At 40.5% G+C, this 27,151-nt stretch overlaps 1 protein-coding gene across 2 annotated transcripts in view; it reads left to right on the top strand.

The window, feature by feature from the left end:
* The first annotated feature begins 1,879 nt into the window (after nt 1-1,879).
* Nucleotides 1,880-27,151, top strand: part of LOC309862579 (E3 ISG15--protein ligase HERC5-like) — a 42,736-nt gene continuing 17,464 nt past the window's right edge. The window contains exons 1-13 of one of the 2 annotated variants that reach the window (XM_082726604.1): nt 1,880-2,805; nt 6,123-6,243; nt 6,908-6,984; nt 9,660-9,881; nt 11,078-11,169; nt 11,660-11,790; nt 13,835-13,980; nt 15,320-15,396; nt 16,099-16,202; nt 18,003-18,062; nt 20,443-20,536; nt 23,436-23,625; nt 25,139-25,293. In XM_082726604.1, the coding sequence (XP_082582730.1) occupies nt 2,523-2,805; nt 6,123-6,243; nt 6,908-6,984; nt 9,660-9,881; nt 11,078-11,169; nt 11,660-11,790; nt 13,835-13,980; nt 15,320-15,396; nt 16,099-16,202; nt 18,003-18,062; nt 20,443-20,536; nt 23,436-23,625; nt 25,139-25,293 (1,752 nt within the window). In that variant the 5' untranslated portion in view covers nt 1,880-2,522. The remainder of the gene's footprint in view (nt 2,806-6,122; nt 6,244-6,907; nt 6,985-9,659; nt 9,882-11,077; nt 11,170-11,659; nt 11,791-13,834; nt 13,981-15,319; nt 15,397-16,098; nt 16,203-18,002; nt 18,063-20,442; nt 20,537-23,435; nt 23,626-25,138; nt 25,294-27,151) is intronic. The other variant, XM_082726605.1, reaches the window with a different exon arrangement.

Below are 27,151 nucleotides of genomic sequence, written 5' to 3'. Positions count from 1 at the left end.
AAGATAAATACTTAAGGATAAATTTAACAAAACATGTTACACTATACAGTAAAACCCAGAAAATATTGCTGAAAGACATTAAAAACAGCTTTAAATTAACGGGGAAGGGCACCTAGTGCTGCAGTGGGTTAAGCCTCAGACTCTTGTTTTGGCTCTGGTTGTGACCTCCAGAGCCGGCCTGAGACTCTCAATGCCAGCCAGCGCCACATGTGTGGGCACACAGTTCTCTCTCTCAAACAAATAAACCAATCTTAAAAAAGAAATTGATGAGGAGAGATATGCTCATGGACCCAAGAGTCAATATTATCAGTGTGTCAAACTGACTTATTCAGTTTGACACACTGATAATTAAATCAGTTCCCAAACTGATTTAATTTAGTGCAATCTCAAGGTCCCTGCAGTCCATTTTGTAGATATTGATGAACTTATCCTGAAATATATATGAAAATGGGAAGGGCCTAAAATAGCCAAAACAAACAAATAAATGTAACACCCAAAACAACACTGAAGAAAGGACAATGGTGGGCATTTGAATGAAGTGATTTTGAGACTTAATTATAATCTACAGTAATCAAGGCAGTGTGGTCTTAGAGTATAAATAAAAATATAGATCAAGGGGACACAGTAAATTTAGTCTAGAGATAAACTCAATTGCGCATAGCCAACAGAGTTTTGACAAAGATGCTAAGGCAATTCAATGGGGGAATGGCTAGGGAGAACAATGGGAAATCAGGACAAAAATGAACCTCTAGCCTTTCCTCATGCCATAAAGAATAATTCATCTGAAGTGTAACAAAGACCTAAAACTGTAAAACTTGTAGACGATAACATATAAGAAAATCTCTGTAATCTCGGGTTAAGCAAAGATTTCCTAAGACAAAAGAAAAAAAAGAAAAGAAAGGCATTAACTATGTAAAAGAAAAAAAATGGATAAATTACATTAAAATTAAAACTTTCAGCTCTTCGAAAGACACTTCATAACATTTTAAAACAAGCCACAGATTGGTAGAAAATATTTGAAAAACATATCTAATGAAGGACGAGATATAACACAAGGTATTGTAATAAATGAAAAGAACTTTGAGATAATAAGCAAATTAATAAATGGCAAAAGATGTGAATAGATGCTTCACCAAGGAAAAGACAGAGGTTAGCCCTAATAAGCATATGAAAAGATGCTTCAACATCATTAAGCATTAGGGAAATGGAAATGAAAACCATAGTAAGATACACAGATTGAGGGGCATCTGGGTGGCTCAGTCATTCCGCGTCCGCCTTTGGCTCAGGTCATGATCCCAGGGTCCGTTGAGCCCCATATCGGGTTCCCTGCTCAGGGGGGGTGCCTGCTTCTCTTTCTCCCACTCCCCCTGCTTGTGTTCCTTTTCTTTCAAATAAATATAAAATCCTTAAAAAAAAAAAAAAAAACCCAAAAGATACGCGTATAGACGACTGCAACTGCTATAATTAAAAAGACTGAAAATACCAAATGTCGAGGATATAGAGGGACTGGCACTCCCATAAATTGCCGGAGGGAATGCAAAACGGCAGTTTGGAAAGGTTTGGTAGTTTCTTGTATCATATGCATGCATGCATTTCCCATACGATACAGCAGTTCCATTTTTAGGTATTTACTCCCAAGAAAAGAAAACAGATATCCGCCCCAAGCCATGCTCACAGTCCTAGCCCCTCTATTCACTGGAAAGAACGGAAATGTCCGTGGATCAGTGAATGGACAAACTGCTACCCGTCTGCCGAACTACCAACCAACAATCACTACTGACTGACCAAATACTGACGAAACGCGGGATTAACCTCCACAGCATGAAGCTCAGCGGAGGAAAAAAACCAAAGACCGCGCAGGGCTGACTCCCTGTGTAAGAGATTCTCGAAAAGGCAAACGGTGCTGACAGAAAGCGCCTCCGCGGTTGCCAGGCACCGCGGCGCGGGCGGAGGGACCCGCCGCGCGGCTCTCGACTTCAGTCTCCTCGCGGCCGACTGGCGGAGCCCCAGACCGAACGCTGAGCGGAGCCGCTTTCCTCGCCACAGTGGTTCCTGGAAATTCGGCAGGTCCGCTGTGTCAGTGCTCCTCCTAGCGGAACTGCAGTGTTTCTTCCCAGGCGACCGGGTCCAGGCTTTCTGGGGGCCCCTGCGAGCCCGGGGACGTCCGCTCAGCTCTGCCCACCAATCCCGTCGTCCGCCAGCACCCTGCGTCCTCTGGCAGCCTTCCAAGCCCTCCGTGACCCGCCCGAGTTTCCCTTTTCCTTTCCTTCTCTATCCCGCCCCCGAACCAGAGCGACGGTTTCGTTTCTTCCCGGCGCTGCGGGCTCCGCCCCCAAACAGCACGTTGCGAGCCCGGCGTCCGAGCGGGGGCGGAGCAGGCGAGGCTGCGGTTCCTCGACGCCACTGCGCTGTCCGCTAGCTCCGGCTGCGCACCGCGACGCCGCGGGCGGTTTTCTCGGGGGCTCCGTCTCCTCCGAGACCCGGAGAGCAGACGCGCGGCGGTGGAGCCCGGGAAAGCCGCGATGGAGCAGAGGCCGCGAAGGAGGGCTCGCGGCGGCGTGCGCCCGGTTCCCGGGCCGGACCCGCCGTCGCGACCCGCAGCGCCGCGGCGCTCCGCCGAGCCGTCGGGCACTCAGCTCTGGCTCTTCCCCAGCGCCGCCGGCCTCCGCAGAGCGCTGCCCCAAAGGACCGAGGCGACGCGACAGATGTGCTGCACGCGCGGGCGCCTCGTGGTGTTGGAGCGCGGAGGGGCCGGCGTCGAGGTTCACCAGCTGCCGGCGGGGAGCGACGGCGCCAAGAAGCCGAGTGAGTGGGCGGGCCGGTGCCCCCAGGGCCCTTCCATCTCGGGCTGGGGGTGTGAGGGTGGGCGGCCGGGGGCCCCCAGAGCAGCGCTGGCGGAGCTGCTCGAGGGTGGGTGTGGCGGGCCTTCTCTAAACGCGAAGGGAAGCCCCGAAGGGGACCCGACGCTGCCGCGGTCACCGGTGGCCTCAGAAAGGCGCCGGGCCGGCTGGCTTTTGAATTTCGCGCGTGCGAGTGTCTGAGCGCTCCCTTATCCGCTTTCCCGTTTGGCGCCGATTTTGCAGGACCGTGGCGAGGGCTGGGTCGCGCGCTCTGCAAGTCGCCCGCGCGGACGGAGAGCGCGTGCACGCTGCATCTTCGCCGCCAGCCCTCCTCTGGCGTTGGTTTCTGTCGAAGTTTGCTTTTCGCTCGCTGCTGTGGAGAACACAGCGGCTCCGATTTTGTGAGCCTTAGAATAATAGTTTTATTGTTCTCAACGACAATATCATATATATGCAAACGATTTAAAGAACGCCTGCAGTTGCCCTTGGCCGAGGTGGTAGTAATCTCCGTCGATGAGGTCAGGAGCTGTGGTTCCGATTTTAATGGTGGAGGAAAGCGAAGGGCCACATTCTTAATCTTGGAAATTTCGCCCCCGTTGAGTGAAGAAAGTCGAGCATCTCTTCCTTTTTCTATCATTTGCATAACTTTTTTTGGTGAACTGCTTGTGTATATCTTAAACGCTTTTAAAAAATTGAGTTGTTAATCTTTTTCTTATTTGTTTGAAGCGTTATTTGAATATTGAGTAAGAATAGCATAGACGTTGTGATGTTTTAGTTGCTGTTACTTTATAGTCTTCCTTCATCGATCTTTCCTGTTAAGACTTAAGGATTTTGTGTTACAGCTATCCATACTCAGGTTTGTTGTTGTTCTTGTTTTTTAATGTACCCATTTTATTAGCAATTTTAAGCTTTTACTTTTTTTTTTTTTTTTAAGATTTTGTTTATTTATTTGACCGAGAGAGATCACAAGTAGGCAGAGAGGCAGGCGGGGCGGGGGGGGGGGGGGCAGCCTCCCTGCTGAGCAGAGACCCTGATTCGGGGCTCTATTAGAGGACCCTGAGATCATGACCTGAGCCAATTTTAGAAGCTTAACCCACTGAGACACCCAGGCACCCCAGCTTTTACTTATTTTTTGAAGTAGGCTCGGTGGAGCCCAACGCGGGGCTTGAACTCATAACCCTGAGATCAAGACCTGAGTTGAAATCCAGGGGTTTAACCAACTGAGCCACCCAGGCTCTCCTTAACGCTTTTATTTATTTTATTTATTTTTCTTTTTTTTTAAGATTTTATTTATTTATTTGACAGAGAACACAAGTAGGCAGAGAAGCAGGCAGAGAGAGGAGGAAGCAGGCTCCCTGCTAAGCAGAGAGCCCTATGCGGGGCTGGATCCCGGGACTCTGGGATCATGACCTGAGCCCAAGGCCGGGGCTTTAACCCGCTGAGCAACCCAGGCACCCCTAACGCTTTAATTTTTAAAGTTAAAATTTGGGATGCACTTGAAAATCAGTTTGATTTTAGGATGTAGGGGAATCTAGATTTATTTGTTTCTCCAAATGGTTAGTCTGATGTCCCTTTACCTTTAATGAGTAACCTTTTCCTCCCTGGCCCTTGAGTAACTTTTTTTTCAACTGATTGGAAATGCTGATATCTGAAAAATATTAGTCTGTTCAACCATTTCTTCTTTATTACCATACTGTTTTGGTTCTTAAAGCATTTCTAATAAGAAGGTTTGTGCTTTGAGATTTTTACATGAATAAACCCAGTTTGGTTAGAACTGAGAAGTAAAACAAATCCCCATATCCAATTTTTGTGAACAAATTAAATGAGATAAGAGTAAATGGTAACTGCGGACACTTTTAAAATCTCTTAACTTTTAGGAAGGGCTAAATATGCAGTAATGCCAATAAAAATTCTTTTAACAGCATGTCTCCTTAAAAATTAGTCCTCAGGGGCACGTGGGTAACTCAGTGGTTAAGCGTCTGCCTTCAGCTCAGGTCTTGATCCCAGGGTCCTGGGATGGAGGCCCGCATCAAGTTCCCTGTTCAGCGCGAAGCCTCCATCTTCCTCTCGCACTCCCCCTGCTGGTGATCCCTCTCTTGCTGTGTCTTTCTCTGTCAAATAAATAAAATCTTTTTTTTTTTTTTTAAGATTTTATTTATTTATCAGAGAGAGAGAGGGGGGAGAGAGCAAGCACAGGCAGACAGAATGGCAGGCAGAGGGAGAAGCAGGCTCCCTGCCGATCAAGGAGCCCGATATGGGACTCGATCCCAGGACGCCGGGATCATGACCTGAGCCGAAGGCAGCTGCTTAACCAACTGAGCCACCCAGGCGTCCCTCAAATAAATAAAATCTTAAAAAAAAATTAGTCCTCAACCACAATTCTTCCTTTTAAAATTATAGAACTTGGGGGTGCTTGGATGGCTCTGATGGTTGAGCGTCTGCCTTTGGCTCAGGTCATCATCTGCAGGTCCTGGGATCCATCCAGCCCCACATCAGGCTCCTGGCTGGCTCAGTACGTAGCCTGCTTCTCCCTCTCCCTCTGCCTCCCCAGTGGTTTCTCTCTCTCAAATGAATAAATAAAAAAATATATTAAAAAACAAAACAGAATATAGAACTTGGCTCCTATATGGAGCAATTAGGAGAATTTTATTATTATTATTTGTTTTGTATTTGGAAAGAGTATATTTCAAAATACACAATATATTTTCTTCTAAAACAAGTTAGTGCCATCCAGATACTGTTATATTTTCTGATAGGCTTTTTCATTTCCGTCTCTTCAAATTTAATTTCTCTATCTCAAACTATTAAACAGGAATCTAAAAGCAAATATTTTAACTGGTTATTTAAAAACTATATTGAATTTTTAAAAAAAATTTTATATGAAGGAGAGACAGGAGTAAAGGGAAAGAAGGAAATGTAAGCAGGCTCCATGCTCCTCCATCTCACAACCGTGAGATCATGTATGACCTGAGCTGAACTCAAGGGAGATGTTTAGCTGACTGAGCCACCCTGGTGCCCCAAAACTATGTTCAATTTAAAACAAAGAATAAATCAGTGCCTTCCCAATTTGGAAAAAAAAAAAAATCTATGGTTAAAACAACAGTCATTCCTAATTTGTCTGGTTTTGTTCTTGAATTTTTCTTTAAGGAGAGGTTCATGTTAAGCCAAAGGTTGTCTAGTTGAAATTTTTTTCAAGTGTTTTAAGCATATTTTAATGAAATAAATAATAATAGTGGGTAATAACCTAAGTGATGATGGTTCCTGATTGGGTTTGCTCTGCAGAATGCATTAAGTTAGGGAAAAAAATGAAGATACATTCTGTGGACCAAGGAGCAGAGCATATGCTGATTCTATCCTCAGATGGAAAACCATTTGAATACAACTATAGCATAGAGCATGCAAGGTAAGGGAACTTTTTTCTTTTATTAAAAATTACTTAAAATTTATTCAAATGGCAATCAATTTTTATAGGAAAACATTACTTTATATGAACCTTGTCTCCTGCTTTTACATAGTGGCTCTTAAGTAAACAATTCTGAAATGATCAGTGAATTCCATCAGTGAGATACAACCACGTTATGGCCATAGACATCATGTGTTGCTTTGACATTTAAAAGAAATGATTGTTGGTCTGCCTCACCCCAAATTGGACTTGCACATTCGTTGATTCATTTATCCATCATAATAATCCTATGAGTTAGATTATCAGAAATAAAAGTTTTCAGTGCAGGAGAAAAATACATTATCATGGAATGATTTGTGAGACTTTTCCCTAGTAGATCTAGTGACTTAGAACTTATTTTCATTTTGTATTATTCCTGTATCATACAATTATTGTTTGCAAGAGAGACTTAGGATCGTTCTAATTATAATTATATAGTGTACATTATTTACCTTTTAAACCACCAACTAAAACACATGTAGTATTTTTTATAATTTTAGATGTACTCAATATAAAGTAATAAATTTAAATTTTTCCTTGAGCTTCAGTCCCAATGAAATACTATAACATTGATGTTGTGACTTCCATTACAGTGATTGACATAAAATATATTTTCTCTCATCAGGTTTCAGTGCATTTTACAAGAAAAAAGTATAATTCAGATCACATGTGGAGATTATCATTCTCTTGCACTTTCAAAAGGTACTTTCTGGACTGTTGTTTTTTAGAGGGAATAAATGTGTGTATATGTAGAATGAGTAGAATGTATATGCTTCACTTTGTAACAGACAAGAATAATGGTTTTGAATTTGATATAGTTCAGGGCACTTCTTTGTTTTTTGGTTTTTTTTAAAGTAAGCTCTAGGCCCAACATGGGACTTGAACTCACAACCCTGAGATAGAGTCGATGAAGAGTCACATGCTCTACCTACTGAGCCAGCCAGGCACTTGTTAGAAAGTAAGAGAATTTTTGGTTGTGTAAAATCTTCAGGTTTCCATATTTACTGTTCCTACATTGTACTCTTCAAATGACAAAACTAAAACAATTTAGTAAGGAATTTGAATACCCTTTGTTATTCAAGGACAGCAGTTGATGGATTGGGAGTACAGTGTATCACAAACAATGGAGCACTCTCCTGGGAGGATTTCCAGCAAGAATGAGAATTTTTATAGAGCCTTAGAAGTCACAGTGCAATATTAGGGCATGATTGGTTGGGGTTGTGTATGTAACCTTATTTGGAAAGAACAGGGAATGAGAAAATAAGTATACAGCCCAGGGTTGGCCTGGTGTTTGAGGATTGGCTTACTGGTTGGATATATGTTGTTTCTGGCCAAGCAGAACATTTAGAGAGACATATAAGTCAGTTTGCTGACATGGCACCCTGGATAGGAATGGCTCCATCTTGACCCTGGAGATTTATTTCAACAGTTCCTTGTTTTTATTTTTCAAATAGGAAACAATGAAAATATTTTGAATAATCAAAATCATTCTGGAAACAGCACCAGGTTTGGGCTACCCTTTTCTAGAACCTTCCTACCTTTTCCAAGAACTTCTTCATCTCCCATGACAGGAGAACTTAGAATCTCTTGGGTCTGCTCTTGTGGCCAATTTGCAGGCCTCTGATGTGCTCCCACATTACCATTTGAATTCAGGGATTCTCCCAGCCTTTAATATTTCTTACTTCTTATCAGACACCATAATGGTGGGAAGTTGAAACAGTGAATATAGATTACTTCCTAAAGAAACTTGACCATGGAGGAATAATTATAACAGGATGGTGATAGATAGGAATTCAGGGTCAAGAAAAAAAAAATTTAAATACATAGGACAGATCAAAACAAACTAAAAGGAAGTTGAGATAAAAGGGAAGTAAATAATTCAGCTTTTGACTTGTGTTGAGGGCCCTGTTGAAGTTTGAGAGTATGAACTTGCATTGGAAAAAATTGGCCTGATTGTTTGACTATCCGTTCATGAACACATTTTGTTTTGAGTATCTACCCTGTTCAGGTTATAAAAATAAAATAGAAGCCTGCGGTCTAATGATACTGGGGCAAAAGAGATATTCAGAGTTTAATACTGGTAAATCATAATCTAGGAAGAATGAAAATTGGGGAGGCAAGAAAGAATTGATCATTTCATCATTATATTCTTTTTTTTTTTTTTACATTTATTTATTTGACAGTGAGAGATCACAAGTAGGCAGAGTCAGGCAGAGAGAGAGGGGGAAGCAGGCTCCCTGCTGAGCAGAGCCTGATGCGGGGCTCTATACCAGGACCCCGGGACCATGACCTGAGCTGAAGGCAGAGGCTTAACCCACTGAGCCACCCAGGCGCCCCTCATCATTATATTCTTACTGGCTGATAGGCTCATGGTGTTATTTTGAAGGAGAGTTCTGCTCCCCCACCAGATTCTGCATGGTATCTTGCAAAGAGGTGCTCAGTAAGCGTTAATTCTCTGATATATTTTTTGAGATTCATATATTGTCAATTCCATTAGATAAACACTTCAGAACTTTTCTGCACACTCCATGTATTCAGTTAACAGAGGGAGATGCAGACTCTTTGAAGATACTGTGCTGTAATTTCAAATTATACATTATTTAGAATCTTCAGGCACGTGAACAGAGTGGGTGGACAGAAGGAAAACTTTAATTTTAGGTTCTGTTTTCTTAGATGTAGAATGTTTTGGTTTTCATGGGCCCATTCTTTGAATTTGGTTGTAGTATATTCAGGTGGCTTCATTCTTCTGGTCTTTGTTGGTTTGGGCTGCTATAACAAAAATACCATAGATTGGCTGAATTAAACAGCGAAAATTTCTTTCTCCCAATTCTGGAGTCTAGAAGTCCAATTCAGGGTGTCAGCAGGTCCAGTGTCTGTGTGGAGGGCCCATCTTACATGGTGGGGAGGGCAAGAGAACTCTTTGGAATCTCTCATAAGGGCACTAATCTCATTCTAGAGGGCTCCATCCTAATGATCTCAGCTAATCCTAGTCAACTTCCAAAGGTCCACCTCCTAATACCCTCACATTGAGGGTTAGTTTTTCCGCATGTATATTTTTTGAAAGGGACGTGACCATTAAAGAAGCCCATCATGTAGTGATGTGGGGCAGAGGGGGATGTTCAGGGGCTCTTACTGGACACATTCTCGGAAGATAATTTTTGGAGAAGCAAGGACACAAACTCTACCCTTTGAAGCAGAAGGTAAAGAAGTATAACTGTTACTGCTAAAGAGGAGATTGCTTCAGGTTTTTCTCTCAGACCTGGGAAGTGGAATGTAAGATACTGATAGTATAATATGGATAACATACATAATGCCCGAAGTTAATGTCTCCTGTACTTCAAACTTAATAAGGCAGCATTTTGTTTGTTTTTGTCAAGGTGGTGAGCTCTTTGCATGGGGACAGAATTTACATGGCCAGCTTGGAATTGGAAGACTATTTGCCTCAATCCCCACACCACAGGTTGTGGAGCACCTTTCAGGAGTCCCCTTGGTTCAGATTTCTGCGGGAAAAGCCCACAGCATGGCCTTATCCATGTCTGGAAACATTTACTCATGGGGAAGAAATGATTTGGGGCAACTAGGCCTGGGCCACACTGACGGTATGGAACTGTATTTTCAAGTTCATATTATCAAATATATTTCTTAGATGAGAGATGAATTTAACACAAGCCTCCCTGTCAAAAATGGTTCACATCTTCACTGTCATTGGTGCTTTTCTTCCTGGTTATTTCTGTCTTCAGGGCAGAAGCAATCTAGGAGACATGCATAGCGGAAGTTGTTGCTGTGATAGAGATGTCTGTCAGGGTTGTGTAGGCTAAGCGAAAGAGCACTGCACTGATCAGAATACCTGGTCTCTGCTTCCCACTTTGCAGTTAACTAATGGCAGGGCCTGGCTGAGTCACTTAACTTTTTTCTAGGCCTTATTTTCTTTTTCTATAAAGTGAAGCATTTGGATGAAATGACCTCCGAAGTGCCTTTGCACATAAATGTCTGTTACTACTCCATTTTAGGACAAAAGAATACCAATGATCTCTTTAGCAACTCACAGATTCTAATCTTAGTCTGTAGGGTATTAGTTATATCTGTATACGCCGATAAGGGGAAAAAACCTGTTATTCCTGTTATTGAACTACATCCACAAAGCAGATGGCAAACTTTCTTATGATCCTGACTACAGTCTTAGAGTTTTCAGGTGTAGCAGACTGCTGCTTTATCAGTTGTTGTCATGTACCTGTTTTCCCCTGGGTTCGTGGTCATACATTGCATCTTTCCCTGATACGGCCCTCAGGAGAAACCATAGTCAGTGATGGAAAAATATTCAAAGGAGAGAAAGGAATAAAGAGCAGTTAAAACTGTTTTTGCTGAACCTCTAAGTGCTTTCACAGGGAACTTGTGAAAAGAAAGGAGAGGTAGTATAGGGCAGGAACACTGTAGTAGAGGATTTAAAAGAAAAAAAGAGAATCTTTATGTTCATTAAATTTTAGATGGGAATTGGAAATGCGAGATATGCTGCAATTGAAGTTAATGAAGTTAGGCTGACAGAAAGAGTGGGCTCTGGGAAGTGGCTTGACACTTTCACATACGTGTTCTCCTGTGTGTGGCCCTTTGACCACTGCCTCACCCCCAGTTTTAGGCCAGAATAAGTGTACCAACACTGTGGGCCTTCTTGTCAGAAGGTGTTAGGAACTGTGACCACCAGCTGAGAGACAGTGCAGGTATGTTCCTAGTAGCACGGAACTCCAGGGTGCAAATCAGCCTTCTCTTTTGATCACTTCAGCTTCTTTTTCTTGCATAGGTGAAGAATTTCCTTCCCTCGTTGAAGCACTGGACAGTCAGAAAGTTGAATTTCTTGCTTGTGGTGGCTCTCACACTGCCCTGCTCACAGAGGTGCGTGTATCCTTGTCTCTCCGATGGTAATAATGGAAGAACTTTGTAGTGGGGAAAGCACAAAACCCCTGGATTTGGGCACTTAGTATTTCCCTAGGAAGAAGGGTCACTTCTCACATGTAGGATTGTCCTCCTGATAATTTGGGGCTTTGCTTTGATGGTCTTTTTTTTTTTTTTTTTTTTTAAGATTTCCTTAATTATTTTAGAGAGTGTGCACATGAGCAGGTGGGGAGGGGCAGAGAGAGAGGGAGAAAAGCAGACTCCTGAGTGTAGGGCTCAATGTAGGGCTTGATATCATGACCCTGAGCTGAAATCAAGAGTCAGATGCTTAACCGACTGAGCTACCCAGGCTCCCCTGAGTGAGGCATCAGTGAGGTATCAGTGAATAGCCCTTTTGTATTATGCAGTGATATCTGAATTCAGTAATATTTTATTATTAAGTAATATTACTGTTGTATTTTTCTAGAATCTGATACTTTTTTTTCTTTAGGATGGGCAGGTATTTACTTTTGGTGCTGGAAAACACGGGCAACTCGGTCACAATTCCACACAGAATGAGTTAAGACCCCGTTTGGTGACTGAGCTCACTGGAATTAGAGTGACCCAGGTAGCATGTGGAAGGTAAGTTGTTAAGTATCTGTGAAGATTGGTGAGATCATTGTGATAAATTTAGATAGGTAGTTTAATAAAACTTTGTCAGTTTTTTTATTGAGATAAACATATCAAATATTTTCACATGGGTGAAGATGCTTAATTTATGTTATTAGATAATAATCTTTATTTAGCATATATATTTGGTTTCATTGTCTTTTTTTTTTTTTTTTTTATATTTAAATAATCTCTAAACCCAACGTGGGGCTAGAACTGACAACTCTGAGATCAAGAGTTGCATACTTCTCAGACTGAGTCAGCCAGGCATGCCCTGCATTAATTTTTATTAATGAGAAAATTATTCACTTTCTGTTGCCCCTTTAGTGAAATATCTTTGTAACTGCTCAGACAGACTTTCACCTTTAAGAAGAATATGTCATTTACTTGGGAGTAAATAAACAACATGAATCACAAAGGATTATTCATTGATGTCTTTCTCACAACCCTTTAGAGGCCAGCCTACTAAGTTACTGTTATTCTTTCAGAGTGATCACAGTAGAGGATAAGACAAAGTCAGTGGTAGTTTGAGTAGAATATTCTGATAAGTTTGATTTTTCCAGCTTTTTTTGTTGTTGTTGTTAATAAAAGTAGAAAAATTTGCTCAAACTCCTTGGCTTATTTAGTTATTTCATGAAGATCATTCACTTCTAACCAGTGAGATTTGGGGTTTGTGGTAAGGTTAAGAAGTCTTTTCAGTCAGATACTCTTCTTTTGGGCAAATCTTTCCTTACTAAACACAAGCAAATTCAGGCTGTATCTGAATATTGGGTTCATGTGTTTGTTTACCAAAAAACTTGTTTATGTACCTTTCAGTGCATAGACCTATTCTTTTATGATCCTAGAGTAAAATTACATAAATGGATATTATTAAAGTAGGCCAGATTATTGGGATGGTATGATTCTGTGCATTCAAGGGGACATTTTCACCACTTTGGATTTTTCAAAACTCTCATTTCTTTAAGTAGCATGTGTTAGAAGAGGAGTCTCATGTTAGAGATATCTTAGTACACACCGGGGTGGGGGGGCAGTTCCCCTGCTAACACAAGAGAATTCACTGGAAAGATGCTCAGAACTTACTGAAAGTTATTAAAGCCATATTCACATTTATTATAAGAAATGGATACAAATTAGAACCAGTCAAAGGAAGGGATGTCTAGAATAGAGTCCAGGAGGAGTCTTCTGCTCTCCAGTCATCATAGAATCATGGACAGAATGATATTACCTTCTCCCAGCCCAATACATGATGATGTGTATAGTATTTTCATCCAGGGAAGCTCAACCCAAGTCCAGAGTTGTTACTGTGGCTTCATTGCTTAGTCCGGGTTGATTGAATCATTGCAGGCTCAAATGAGGCTGCAGTGAGCTCAAATTTCCGCCTCTCCCTCCCTGTAGGTTGGGCTTCAGAGAAGCCAGAGGGGCCTTTCTGGAGCCACCTGGGTAGGCTGTTAGGTGTGATCTCAGGATCTTCCCATGAATAATAAAGACTTGCTCCTATCACTTGGGAAATTCTAAGGGTTTAGAGGTTACCTCCCAGGAACTGAGACAAAGGCCAAATTCTTTGCTTAACACATTCTAAAGTGGGAGAGGCCTAGGAGCATATCAGTGAGGGAGTCATTATTAAGGTAAAGGTCTTTGGGAAATGGAGCTCAGAAAGGTTCACCTAATTCCATCTTCTAGGATGGGGAAAGGGGGCACTCAAAGATGGCTTCCAAGAGATGGTGACTCTCAAGTCAAGGTTTGAAAAAGGAGTAGCAAGCAAGGGCAGTTGCTTGTTCCTGTCCAGGGAGTGCCTTTTCCCAAGGCCCAGCATTGTGGCCTTGAGTGGCCATAGGGATTCCAAAATCTGAGCCACACATTAATGCTATTTTACTTTCCATATTGCTAATTTCATCCATTGGAAGTTGGTTCACTAGTTTCACTCACTGGGTGACCTAATTTCAGCAGTTTACATGTACTGTGTACTCTCTTCATTGTAGATAATTGAGAATTGACCATCTATGCTTTTATTTAATAGGCGGCACACACTTGCCTATGTTTCTGATTTGGGGAAGGTCTTTTCTTTTGGTTCTGGAAAAGAAGGACAACTGGGAAACGGTGGAACACATAATCAGCTGATACCACTTCCCATGAAATTGCCATCAAATGAAGAACTCAAATTTGGTAAATTTTGTAGGAACACAGGATTTGGCTTAAATACCGTTCTCAAGAAACTGACTTTTCTGTGTGTAATGTGACAAGGAAAAAAATATATGACTATGAAGGAAGTTTCCCTAAACATTGGTTTCATTTTTTTACTTGTAAAGAGCTTAAAATATTCAGTGTAATTAATGCCTCTTATTCCTTCAGATTAATAAAATTAATGTGGACCTAAAGTGATAGAACATAAAATAGATTATATGGATTCAGAGGCATATGTTGTAGGAGACCTATTAATTCTGTGGTGGTTGGTTTTCTTACCTGGTGACTGACTCAATCATGTAAAGCCCCAAGAATCATGAATGAGCAGCTGTCATATGCCAGGCACTGTAACTGTGCTTACCCCTTATGTGTGTTATCTCACCTGTCCTCTAACAGTTCTGGGAGATGTGTGCTCTCAGGCTCCTCTTACTGGAGGATACAGAGCCTTGGAGGTTAAAGGGTTAGCCAGTTCTTACAGCCAGTCAGTGCTTTGGCTGGATTTGAACGTGGCCTGAGCCACACAGAGCTCAAAACACTCTGCTATAGAAACTGCATCAGACTACTTTGGTTACTTAATTCTGAAACCTTAGTGGTGATCCAAGGTACCAGAATTCTCTTAAGTTCTTTTGGGAAAATAAACAGTAGGATGTTTTCTTTGAGTAGTTCATATACTTGATTTCCTCTTCTTCTTCTTCATCATCTTCTTCTTCTTCTTCTTTTTTTTTTTTTTAGATTTTATTTATTAATTTGACAGACAGCGATCACAAATAGGCAGAGAGGGAGGGGAAAGCAGGCTCCCTGCTGAGCAGAGAGCCCGATGCAGGGCTCCATTCCAGGACCCTGCGATCATGACCTGAGCTGAAGGCAGAGGCTTTAACCCACTGAGCCACCGCCCCTCATATATTTGATTCCTTATAACTGCTTAAGACTCTTGAAGTACTTAATTTATATTCTTTAAGCCAGTAGTTACTGGTTAAGTCTTGATTTGTAGAAAATAGCTTTTGGTAAGGAGGGCCATATTTAACCAAGGATCAGCTAACTAATCAAATACTGCTTCAACTATTTTATATATAAGCATTTACATTAATTATATATGTCAAACTGATGTCATGTGTCAGCCTTGCAGATCCTTTGTTTTTGCCAACTAGCCTTACTCTGAAGGAAATGTATATTTCTGCTTCATGGGAGAGAAATGTGCTAAGGCCTTATGTCACAAAGAGAAAAGGACCAAATTTAAGAGGAATCTGAAATAATTTAAATTGAGCGTGCATGATCGTGCCAGTCACTTTCTGCACTCTTACTTAATGTGTCTCCCTTTCAGAAAGCCGAACTTCAGAAAAGGAGTTAATAATGATTGCTGGAGGGAATCAAAGCATTTTGCTCTGGATGGGAAAAAAGGTAAAAATAGATCTCTAGATGTTTTATATATCTTGGTATATTAAGCAAATTGAAGGGTTTCAGTATCCAGGTATGGTGAATTCCAAAATCATCTAGTTTCTAAGCTGACCTTTAGGGAATAGCTAAACATTATGGATCCTTTATTGTCAAAACTATGTAAGTATTGACTCACAGGAATCAGGAGATTTGTCTCTGGTAAAAGTCAAATCAGATTTCCTTAGATCTTTCCTTGGCCCTGCCAGCGGCTTGGTCAGTATCCTAGCAAAGCCATCACATTGACGTTCTAACATTTTGCTGGCCTGGAGTAAAAAAGACCTGAGGTTCCTGGCCTGTGAATCCTGAGTTGATAACTGCCTCACACTGCTTTGCTGAGGCCAACCAAGTTCCTCCCACTCCTACACAAAAGATCTTCCCCTCAAGGCTGTGTGGTGTTCATTTTAATCTGATTATACCTCTTGGAAGTGCTGGGTGTTTGAGCACTCAGAGAAATTTACCTTGGATTTAAGCCCCTTGGGCAAGAAGTTGACGGTCAGGCAAACAAATGATCGATTACTTCTTGGTAAAATCTTACTTAAGGATTTCTCACAGCTGTATCCTCCATATTTAAAAATCAGTATTACCCTGTATCCTTGAATGTGCCTAAAAGTTGGATACCTATTTTTGTGGTGTCTAAATTGCTGTGTTTTACTTGTTTGTTTACAGAATCCCTATGTTAATCTGAGGAGGAAAATTCCTACATTGAACGAAGGGACCATAAAGAGGTGGATTGCTGATGTGGGGACTAAACAGTGGCAAAATACAAAAAGGTACCGCCCCTGTGTTTCTCTGCTCATAGAGTTCTGTAAAGTAGCCTTTCCCCCCCATAACTGGTTCTGGACAGTTCAGAGATACGAGGTTTTGTGGTCCACCATGTCCATCAGCCAGAGGAAGAAGGAATAGATTTTGTGCGCGCGTTGAGTGTTTGTGTATAGAGACAGGGATTTATTTTTAAGGAGTCGGCTTGTATGCAGTTGCTGGAACTTAGTGCAAAATAGGCAGTGCAGGCCAGCCAGCTGGAGACCCAGGGAGGAGTTAGTACTGCAGCTTGGGTCTGGAGGCAGAATTCTCCATGCCTGGGAACCGTTTTCTCTTAAGGCCTTTGATGTAGGATGAGGCACACCCACTTTATGGAGGGTTATCTGCTTTACTCAGAGTCTGTTGATTTGAATGTGAATCTCTAAAAAGTATCTTCACGGCAACATCTGGATTGGTGTTTAGCCAGGTATTTGGGTACTATAGCCTAACCAAGTTGACGCATTAAGATTAAAAACCACAGCTAATGTGTAAGCTCTGTGAGAGCAGCTTTTTTGACTGGAGGACTCTCTGGTATGTTTGCCTATATTGTGACTGTTCTTTTTTTTTTTCTTTTAAGATTTTTATTTATTTATTTGACAGACAGATCACAAGTAGGCAGAGAGACAGGCAGAGAGAGAGGAGGAAGCAGGCTCCCCACTGAGCAGAGAGCCCAACTCGGGGCTTGATCCTAGGACCCTGGGATCATGACCTGAGCTGAAGGCAGGCTTTAACCCACTGAGCCACCAAGGTGCCCTATTGTGACTGTTCTTAGAAGGAGATACCCCTAAGCCATTTCCCAGCCCACTTTGACCTTAGAACCACTTGTCTGTGGACCTCTTCACTGCTAGACAGCGTGGGCAGTCTTGCTCAAAGCCATACAACTCCTATCATTTCTCAAGATTATATTTACTTCTTTTTTTTTTTTTTTTTTTTTAATTTATTTATTTATTTAATTGACAGAGAGCGATCACAAGTAGATGGACAGGCAGGCAGAGAGAGAGAGAGAGAGGGAAGCAGGTTCCCTGCTGAGCAGAGAGCCCAATGCGGGGCTCGATCCCAGGACCCTGAGATCATGACCTGAACCGAAAGCAGCGGCTTAATCCACTGAGCCACCCAGGCGCCCCTATATTTACTTCTATAAGCGTTTCCTTTTAGAGGTATTTTTAGGTATGGTTTCCTAATTTTGTAAAGTAGTTGTATGAAATAGCTGCACTGTAGTCTGCATAGATGATCAAGAACTGTGCTGGTGACTGCACTCACCTTGCTGAGCGCTGAGTGATGGAATTGTTGAAACACTGTTGTACTCCTGAAACTGAGGTGACATTCTATGTCAGCTATACTTAAATAATTTTTTAAAAAACCTACTTGTGCTATTACTTCCAAGATGGAACTGAGCCTACCCTCCTCACCCCCATCCTCCCATTTAATTCCTGGTAATTTTTTTCTGTTCCACTTAAGTGCAGCAGAAATAAGTAGGGTTTGGAGAGCTGGGTGGCATGGGGATATCTTACTTATTCAAGGAATTAACCCTAGGTCAGTCCTTTTCCTATTTCCCTGTGGCTTCTATGACTACATACCTTTTTATTACATTTGTCACGAAGTTTTGAGATTGGGAAAATGAATAGACTTTTAGATGCCCAAGGCAACATGCAAACAAACCAGAGACGGAGAAGTCTGAAGGATGGTTAGGAGATGTGTTATTTATCATGTCTTATGCTATAAGGAGACATACAGTATGATGTGTTTTAACCACCATCTTATTCCTCATATAGGGAAATCAGAGAGATATTTTCATCTCCTGCTTGTCTGATTGGAAGTTTTTTAAGGGAAAGGTAATATATTTAATATATTTATAAAGCTTAAGATCCTGTTAAAAATACTGCGTATAGCATGGTGACTTAGTGAATAATGTGTATTTGAAAGTTTGAAAGATTGTATATTTGAAAGTTGCTAAGATAGTAGATCTTGAACATACTCGTTATAAAAAAAAAAGTTGGGGGGCATCTGGGTGGCTCAGTTGGTTAAGAATCTGCTTTTGGCTCAGGTCATGATCTTGGGGTCCTGGGATCAAGCCTCTCATCAGGCCCTCTGCTTAGTGGGGAATCTGCTTCTCTGTCCCCATGGCTCTTATGGTCTTTCTCTCTCTCTCTCCCCCCCTCAAATAAATAAACAAGATCTTTATAAAAAAAAGGGGGAAATTGTAACTATATGTGATGATGGATGTTAACTAGACTTAAGTGGTCATTATTTTGCAATATATATATACATCAATTCATAATGTTGTGCACACCTGAAACTAATATAATGTGAGTCAATTGTCTTTCAATAAAAAAATGAAAGATTATAAGATGGCATGAGGTTAAAATAATTCACTGTGTTTATCTCTTTAAAGATTCTAAAAAAATCTTTATTTCTATTTATGAGAGAGAGAGACAGCATGCACACACACATGTGTATGGGGGGCATGGGGGAGGAGGCAAGAGGGAGAGGGAAGGAGAATCTCAAGCAGGCTCCCCACTGACCATGGAGTGAGACATGGGGCTTGATCTCACAACCCTGAAATCATGACCTGAGCAGAAATCAAGAGTTGGATGCCTGACTGAGCCACCCAGGCACCCCTAAAAATTAACTGTTTTTAATGAAAGCAGATAAATGCACACTGTAGAAAATGTAAAAAATAAAGACCTGTGACCGAAAAAAATGAAAATACCCGTAATCCACTACTTAAGAGGACTAGCTTTTGTGCATATATCTTTTTTTATGCAAATTTATTTTTTTACTAAAAATGTAATTATGTTCTTTTATATATTACTTTATACTTAATGCATTTGTCCATTTTTAAATTTATTCAGTTCATATTATTCAATAGTTTTCTTTGATGTCATTGTAATGGCTGCATGGTATTGCATGGGAAGGACATACTTTATTTATTTATTTATTTATTTAACCATTAATTTATTTAACTATTTCCCATTAGAAGGTGTTAAGATTTCTTTGAAATTTTAAATGAAAGAACGACTTAGCACTTCTTTTTCTAAATATTTATATGACGTTTATCTTAAGAATATTTTCTATTTTGAGACACGAAATACTTGTATTATTTTACAAAGAATGTGTCTATTTCTAAGACATTGAACATAAACATATAAAGAAAAAATATAATTCACAAGTTTTTTTTTTTAAGATTTTATTTATTTGAGAGAGAGAGAGAAGGCATGAACAGGGGGAGAGGGAGAAGCAGGCTCCCTGCATGTGCCTGATCCCAGGATCTTAGGGTCATGACCTGAGCCAAAGGCAGACGCTTAACTGACTGAGCCACCCAGGCGTCCCTTATTAGTAATTTTCTTTTGCAACACTAAGAATTTACTGCTTCTGAACCCCCCTCATCTTTTTAAAAAGATGTATTTATTTATTTATTTGAGAGGGGGAGAGAGAGAGAGAGAGTACTAGTGGGGGGGTGGGCAAGGGAGCCAGAGAATCTTACATAGCTCCATGCTGAGTGTGGAGCCCAAGGTGGGGCTCAATCATATATAACTTGAGACAAAACTGAGTCAGATGCTTAACGAACTATGTCACCCAGGCATCCCTGAAGCCTCTTTTTTTGATACAGACTTTCAGTTCAGGTAAGTGGGAGACATGGTTATTTTTTTTCAGAAATGCGCAGAAAAACCTCTACTTTTTGTGTGTGTAGTGTGGCTTTTTAAAAAAGATAAATATTTAATGTGGTGACTCAATGGGTTAAGCCTCTGCTTTCTGCTCTTGTCATGATCTCAGGGTCCTGGGTTAGAGCCCCGCATCAGGCTCTCTGCTCAGCAGGGATCCTGCTTCCCCCTCTCTCTCTGCCTGCCTTTCTGCCTACTTGTGATCGCTGTCTGTCAAATAAAGAAAATCTTTAAAATAAATAAATAAATATTTAATATAAGATAGTATCAGAATTAAACTTGGATAGTATGTATATTGTTAATGTGGGCTTTATTTTTTTAATCTTTTAGAAATAATCATAAGTGGTCAGTGACATTCTCAATTGAATTTGTGTTTAGCCTAATTATTTTCTTTATTGTAAAGTTGAGGGAAAAAGTAATTTTGTTGAAATGAAATAAGATTTAGAAGAAATGCCTCATCTTGATAAATAGTCTAATGAAATCTATAGTTTTGAAGTGTCCTATTCCATTTACTATCCATGTACTTTTAAATTTTATCTTCCTTCTATAGAAAATCTGCAGAAACGATGCTTATTCACTTGGACTTAAATAGAGCAAGAAGTGCCTTTAAAGAGTTAACCCAGAAGGACTGGATTGCTAACACGGTGGTATTCTTTAGAGTCTTATTTAGAAAAAGAAAATACATTAAAACTTTTTTTTTTTTTTTTTGACAATTCAAAATTTGAGAAGAAATACTTAGTTTCGGGAGCGTCTCAGACCCTGTAGCTATCCAGATCTGGTGAAAGTCAGACTGCATTCAGGAGTTGGTCCCTTTGGGGCAAATTGGTTGCTCTGGTAATCCCATGGATGAAAAGTAGTCTCAGGGGTTCGTCTGTACCCACAAACAGATACACACACACACACACACACACACAATATCTGTACATAGATGCACACACACTCTGGAGGGAATTTTGTCAACTCAGGCTATAAGGAAGATGATTGAAGGATTTGTTGAGGTTGTAAACTAGAACAGAAAGACGTGTTATCTATAATTATTTTAAACATAGATATAGACATGAGAACACTTTTTGTTATGAACATCCCCCTTACCCGGGACTGTCTGGATTCTTTTTCTCTGTGTTTTGTTCTGTTGCACCTTTCTATAGGTTCTAGAATGTTCTTTGGGGGATTTTTGCTCTTTGTTTCAGTACTGTTATTATTGTCCTTAGGTTTCCCACTTTGCCAAATGCTCCAAACATGTTTCCTTCATTAGTTTAGCCTTTCTTGATGTAGTCTCTATTTATTTCTTTGTTCTCTTAATATTGGTTGATCCAGGGGTAATACTTTCTACGTTCTCTCAATCTGTTACTTTCCTGGTGTCACTCTGGTTCCTTTTCTCTCTCCCTGGGCCCCTCTTCTGTCTCCCTTCCCTCCCCCATCCCTTTTCTTTGCTCCTCCCCTCTGCTCCCTTCCCCTCCATTCCACTGTGCTTTCTTTTCCTCTCCTCACCTCTCTCCTCCCTTTCTTTCTTCCTCCCTGTCCCCCATTTCCCCTCTTTCCATTCCTTTCTCCTCCCTCTCCCCCTCTCCTTCTCATTTGCTCCTGGCCTCTGTTTTTGTACCTCTCATTATCTCTCAGTCTCCCTATCATCTCTTCCTCCTTCCTTTCCTGCCTCACCTGTTCTGCTCTATCCTCTAAAACCAGCATTCTCTATCTGAGCTTCAGGGTCTCTTTACACACACTCCTTTCTCTTGAGGGAAGATGAAAGTTTAATTCTGTTAACCTTGGCAGGACCATGACCCTGTTAGGGGTTAAGGTAAAATGGATCCCTAATTGTGTACTTTTGTCAGAACTCTGCAGCATTTAGTAGGAAGATACCACTTCTGCATCTGTGGAGGGAAGAATTTGGGCCAGTTCCTCACTAAAGCTAATTGTACCTTGGTTGTGCCAGAACAATATTGTATGATATGCAGTCAGCATAATCACAGAGCAGTCTTCCCGTTATTTAGACCAGATAGTTGGCTAAGAAAACCTGTAATGTTTCTTTCTATTTTGAGATTTCTGGGACACAGATTCACAGACTTTTGCAGTTCATTCCTTCATTCAGTAGACTCTTGGATGCTTGCTCTGTGTAGGGCACTGTGGTGCGGACTCCTGGTGAAAATGAGAGACATGCTCCCAGTCTTTAAAACACTTAGTTAGGGACAAACACGAACACGCAGGCATTAGTGGGAAGACTGGGTGTGTTTTACGCTCCGCTGCTTTCCCTGATGCCACACTTAGAATCTAGTTAGTGTATAATTAATATTTCTGGATGAATTTAGTCATCTCTAGGGCAATGAATGGTCATCTCTACTTAGAGCAATCAAATCAAGTTCCCCAGAGGAAGTACGAGTTTACCATGTGCCTATCTCAGGAGGGGCATCCCTGGCAGGCAGGAAAGTACACTGAGACACAAGTGTGTGGAACAAGATGGCTGAAGTGAGAGGATCACAGTAGTTCTGCAGGTCTAAGGGGAAGGCTGGGAGATTGGGTGGTATGGCAGCTGATGAGCACTGAGGTAGGAGGGGTGTGTGTTACCGGGAGGTGTTAGAGTAATCAGATATGTTCACTCCAAAGACTGAACCATGTAGTAGAGCCTGCCATAGTGTTTTGATACAGAAATAGATAATTACAAGAATTAGTCCATTTAGAGACACCATTTAGTTCATATCATAATTTAATAATTAAGAGATTGGGTTTTGGTGTCAGAAAGATCCAGAAGAGATTCCCACTTAGCTCTGTGACTTTGTGCAGATACAGAGTTCCTGTCTATAAAATGGGGTTAAAATACCATCTATGTTCCCGAAGAACTATAACCTGATTAACATATGTAAAGCACTTAGCATAATACTTGACAAATGAGTACTCCTAAATAAGTATAGCTTCTCAGTGGATTTTGAAACAAATTATTTCTTTTATCTGGGCACATCTAACATAAACATTCAGAATTGCATTTGAATTTTTCTTGGAATGCTTGTGGGAATGCTCTGATATGGGGAATGGTAAATGGAGATTGGAAGGACTAAAAGATTGAGTTTGTAGTGGAGAGTTGGTGATGAGGCAGGTGGTCCTGTGAGGAAACCATGCTATTTTTGTTGCTGGGGTTATTTCTTTTTGTTCCTATGGGGTTATTTCATGTTGCTTTTGGGGGTTCTTATGCATTCTTTTTCTTTAAAGATAATGAGGTAGGATAGTGGAATGAGGGGGTAGAATGTAGTATTTGTTATTGGGAGGGCTGCCTATTTTGATTTCCTTGTTCATCCAGTATAACTTTAAGATGATTTCTTCTCCACCTCCTTCAATGCTTCTCAGGAATTAAATGGGATGACACTTGTCACGTATCTATACCTTGAGTAGTTGGGAAGCTATGTGAGATTGGATGTAAACATGGGTTTTAGGACTGATTATTCCAATTCCTTGGTGGAATGAAACTCCGGGTTCTAGATTTTATTTTATTACAAATTGCAGCTAGTTCTTGCTGTGTTTTGAGTGTCTTTTCCCTGATCTTTTTGACCACAGATAACCACATGTCTCAGGGATAATCTGCTCAAAAATCTTCCATTTCATTCTCCACACCAAGAAGCTTTAGAGATTTTCTTCCTTCTCCCTGAGTGTCCCATGATGCATGATTATAACAATTGGGAGAGCCTGGTGGTTCCGTTTGCAGAGGCTATTTGTGCCATGAATGACCAATCTTTACGGGTTCTAGGTAAGACTGATGATTTACATTTTGAAAATACTTTAACCATCCCCTCAGTGGAAATGCACACCTGGTAAAGTTATAGAAAAACTTAGATAATTGTTAACTATGTTGCTGTTTTTTAGTTCATATTCTTAGTATATTGTAAAGATGCTGTAGTAAATATTGTAGTCATCCAAAATAGGTTGTTTCACTACCCTTTTAGAGTTGTTGTAATGGTACATATGTGGTTTGGTCATGAAGTCCTTTGTCCCCAGATTTTTATTATGAAAAATTCCATAGAAATTGGAGGAATAGTGCATGAATATCCATATATCCTCTGCCTTAGAGTCAACGACAGTTAACCTCTTGCCATGTGTGCTTTGTTCTTTATGAGCAGCTTACATTTTATGTTTGCTGAAATACTTGAAAGTAAGTTGGACACATCATGACATTTCACCCATAATTATTTCAGCATGCATCTCTTAAGAGCCTGTGTTAAATCACTATCACACCTAATAAGATTAGTCATAATTCCATAATATCTAGGCCATACTCACATTTCTGTACTTGACATAAAAGTATTTTACAGCCTTTTTTTTTTTTTTTTTAAAGAGTCTAGGTCAGTTGTCCTGTAGAACGCCCTACATGTAAATTTGTTTGATTATTTCCAGCCTTCTCTACTTCAAGTGCATTGGAAGTTAGGTCTAGGGGCTTGATTAGATTTTAATGAGGTTTTTATTCTGACAAATAGCATATTCAGCCCAAAGAAGTCCATTCTTTCTTGTGTTTTTTATGAAATCTAGGTAAGTAAGTGTTGAAAAACTATTGTAAAGCATTTTTTGGTTTTTCACAATGCTGAGAGGTGCATGGATATGTGTGCTTTCTTTTTAGTAAGCTCTAGGACCAACATGGGGGCTTGAACTCATGACCCTGAGATTAAGAGTCACATGCTCTGTTGAGCTAGCCAGATAACCCGGGAGGTTTTTTTGTTTGTTTGTTTTGTTTTGTTTTCTTTAAGATTTTATTTATTTGACAGACAGAGGTTACAAGTAGGCAGAGAGGTAGGCAGAGAGGCAGGCAGAGAGGAGGGAGCTGAGTGTGGGGCTTGAACTCACAACCCTGAGATTAAGAGTCCCATGATCTACTGACTGAGTCAGCCAGGTGCCCTGAGAAGTGTTTAAGAGTTCAAAACTCATACTGAGAGTGAGAAAAAGAAAGCTGTGCAATTGCAATTAATTCTTAACTCTGGTTTTTTAAAACAACATGCTATTGGATCTGGGCAAAAAAAAAAAAAAAAAGTCACTTGTCAGGTTTTTTTTCCCCACAAATTAATGAGATCAGGTTCATGTGTTTGTTATATCAAGGGATTTTTCTCAAGGACATTAAATTAATGAACTTTGTTGATTGCCCTTGTAGTTAACTAAAGCTTTATCACAAATATGTTTTTGTAACTGATAGAATTGACAGTGTTCACTCTGTTTACCTTTAAAAGGCCAAGAGAAATGACATGCCAACAATTGTTTATGTTTGTATTCCTCAGAGGAGTACTGGGCGTCCCTGCAGGAACCTGCATTCGTCAGACTAGTCCAGATGTTTAAAAGAGCCGTCACTGCTCAGTTGCACTACTGGACTGAAAGCTCGGAGAACAACTACCACGTTAAGGCTCTCCTAGAAATACTGAAAAAGCTGCATAGGGTAAGGGTCTTTCAGACACTTACAGATACAATTTTTATTTTGCAGTAAAAAAGGTCCCTTGGTTTCAACTGGCCCAAATATTAAGCAAAGTCAGGAAACATGTTTATATTGGTATTTTAAAAATTTTTTTTTTCTGTGAGTTAAGTCATGTGTATCAGAGTGTATGTACTTATCTGTGTGCAGTTTGAAGAGAAGTAATGCATACACACTTTACTTTTCCTTTTCCATGTTGTACTGGCTAAGCCTTCCTCTATAATGTTGAATAGAAGGGTTGGTGATGGTAAGTTCTTTACTTGTTTGTGAATTTATTTATTTATTTATTTATTTATTTATTTTAAATGTTTATTTATTTATTTGACAGAGTAAGAGAACACAAGCAGGGGGAGCGGCAGATGGAGAGGGAGAGAGGCAAGTTCCTTACTGAGTAGGGAGTCTGAATGTGGGGCTTGATTCCAGGACTCTGGGATCATGACCTGAGCCAAAGGCAGACTCTTAACTGACTGCCACTCACGTGCCCCTATTTATTTATTTTGATTTGATTTTATCATGAAGTGATCTCTACACCTAATGTGGGGCTTGAACTCACAACCCCAAGATCAAGAATCACGTGGTGCCAAGACCTAGCCAGCCAGGTGCCCCTTGTTTATGATTTTATTTTTTTTTAATCTTTATTTTTATTTAAATTCAGTTAACATATAGTATATTATTAGTTTCAGAGGTTGATGTTAGTGATTCATCAGTCTTACATAACACTTAAGTGTTCATTCTATCATATGCCCTCCTTAGTATCCATCACCCAGTTACCCCATTCCCCACCCCTCTCCCCTCCAACAGCCCTCAGTTGTTTGTGATTTTATTTTATTTTTTAAGATTTTATTTTTTTATTTGACAGAGATCACAAGTAGGCAGAGAGGCAGGCAGAGAGAGAGGAGGAAACAGGCTCCCTGCTGAGCAGAGAGCCCAGTGCGGGGCTTGATTCCAGGACCCTGTGATCATGACCTGAGCTGAAAGCAGGGGCTTTAACCCACTGAGCCACCCTGGTGCCCCGTTCGTGATTTTAAAGGAAGAATTTGAATGTCACTATTAAATAGGATGTTTACCGTAGAGTTTTTGAAAATAATCCTTATAGGTAAAGGTTGTTCTTAAATGTTAGACATTTTAAATCCATACAAATACTGACTCTCTTTTTTCCTGCTGAAATTCGAGTTATTTATATGTTTGACTTTCTCATTCTTATCTTTCATGTCTCTTATCCATCTCTCCGTGTGAGTGCATCCCATTCTGACTGACTTTTTTAGCTATATTTTTCTGTCCATGAAATCTCTTTTTAGTGATTTTTGTCTGCTAATAAAACTGCCCTTTGGGTTTTCATTCCAAGTATTATGTTTTCCACTTCCAGAAGTTCTATTTCTTTGAAAAATTTTTTTGTTGGTCAGAATTATGGTATCTTGGTCTTTTATTTTCAAGCTTTCCTTCTGCATTATACCTCTGGTACCTGAAGTCATTACAGGTCAGCTTTGTCCTCTTCCTTCTGCTGAATCTTCCTCGTGTGTGCTTTCGTTTTTGTTTAGTGACTGTGTGTGTGTGTGTGTGTGTGTGTGTGTGTGTACACACTCACACACTTTCCTTGGAACATTATCTTTTGGAATTCTTTGAGGACTGTGTTTCTCCAGGAAGATTTTCTTGTACCAGGTTCCTAGAGACACCACATCCATTAGGTACTATGTTAAATTAAATTTTTGGCTTGAAGCTCTTCAGATCTGCAGGTGTGGTCTGAATGTGGTGTGTGAATTTTCAGGAAAGTGCTTCTGTGATTGCAAATTCTGTAGGTGACTTTTTTTTCCTGCAACTTGGCACC

Source organism: Mustela nivalis (genome assembly GCF_964662115.1).
Source record: "Mustela nivalis genome assembly, chromosome: 4".
NCBI lineage: Eukaryota > Metazoa > Chordata > Mammalia > Carnivora > Mustelidae > Mustela > Mustela nivalis.
This window is presented reverse-complemented; position numbering and strand designations above follow the sequence as displayed.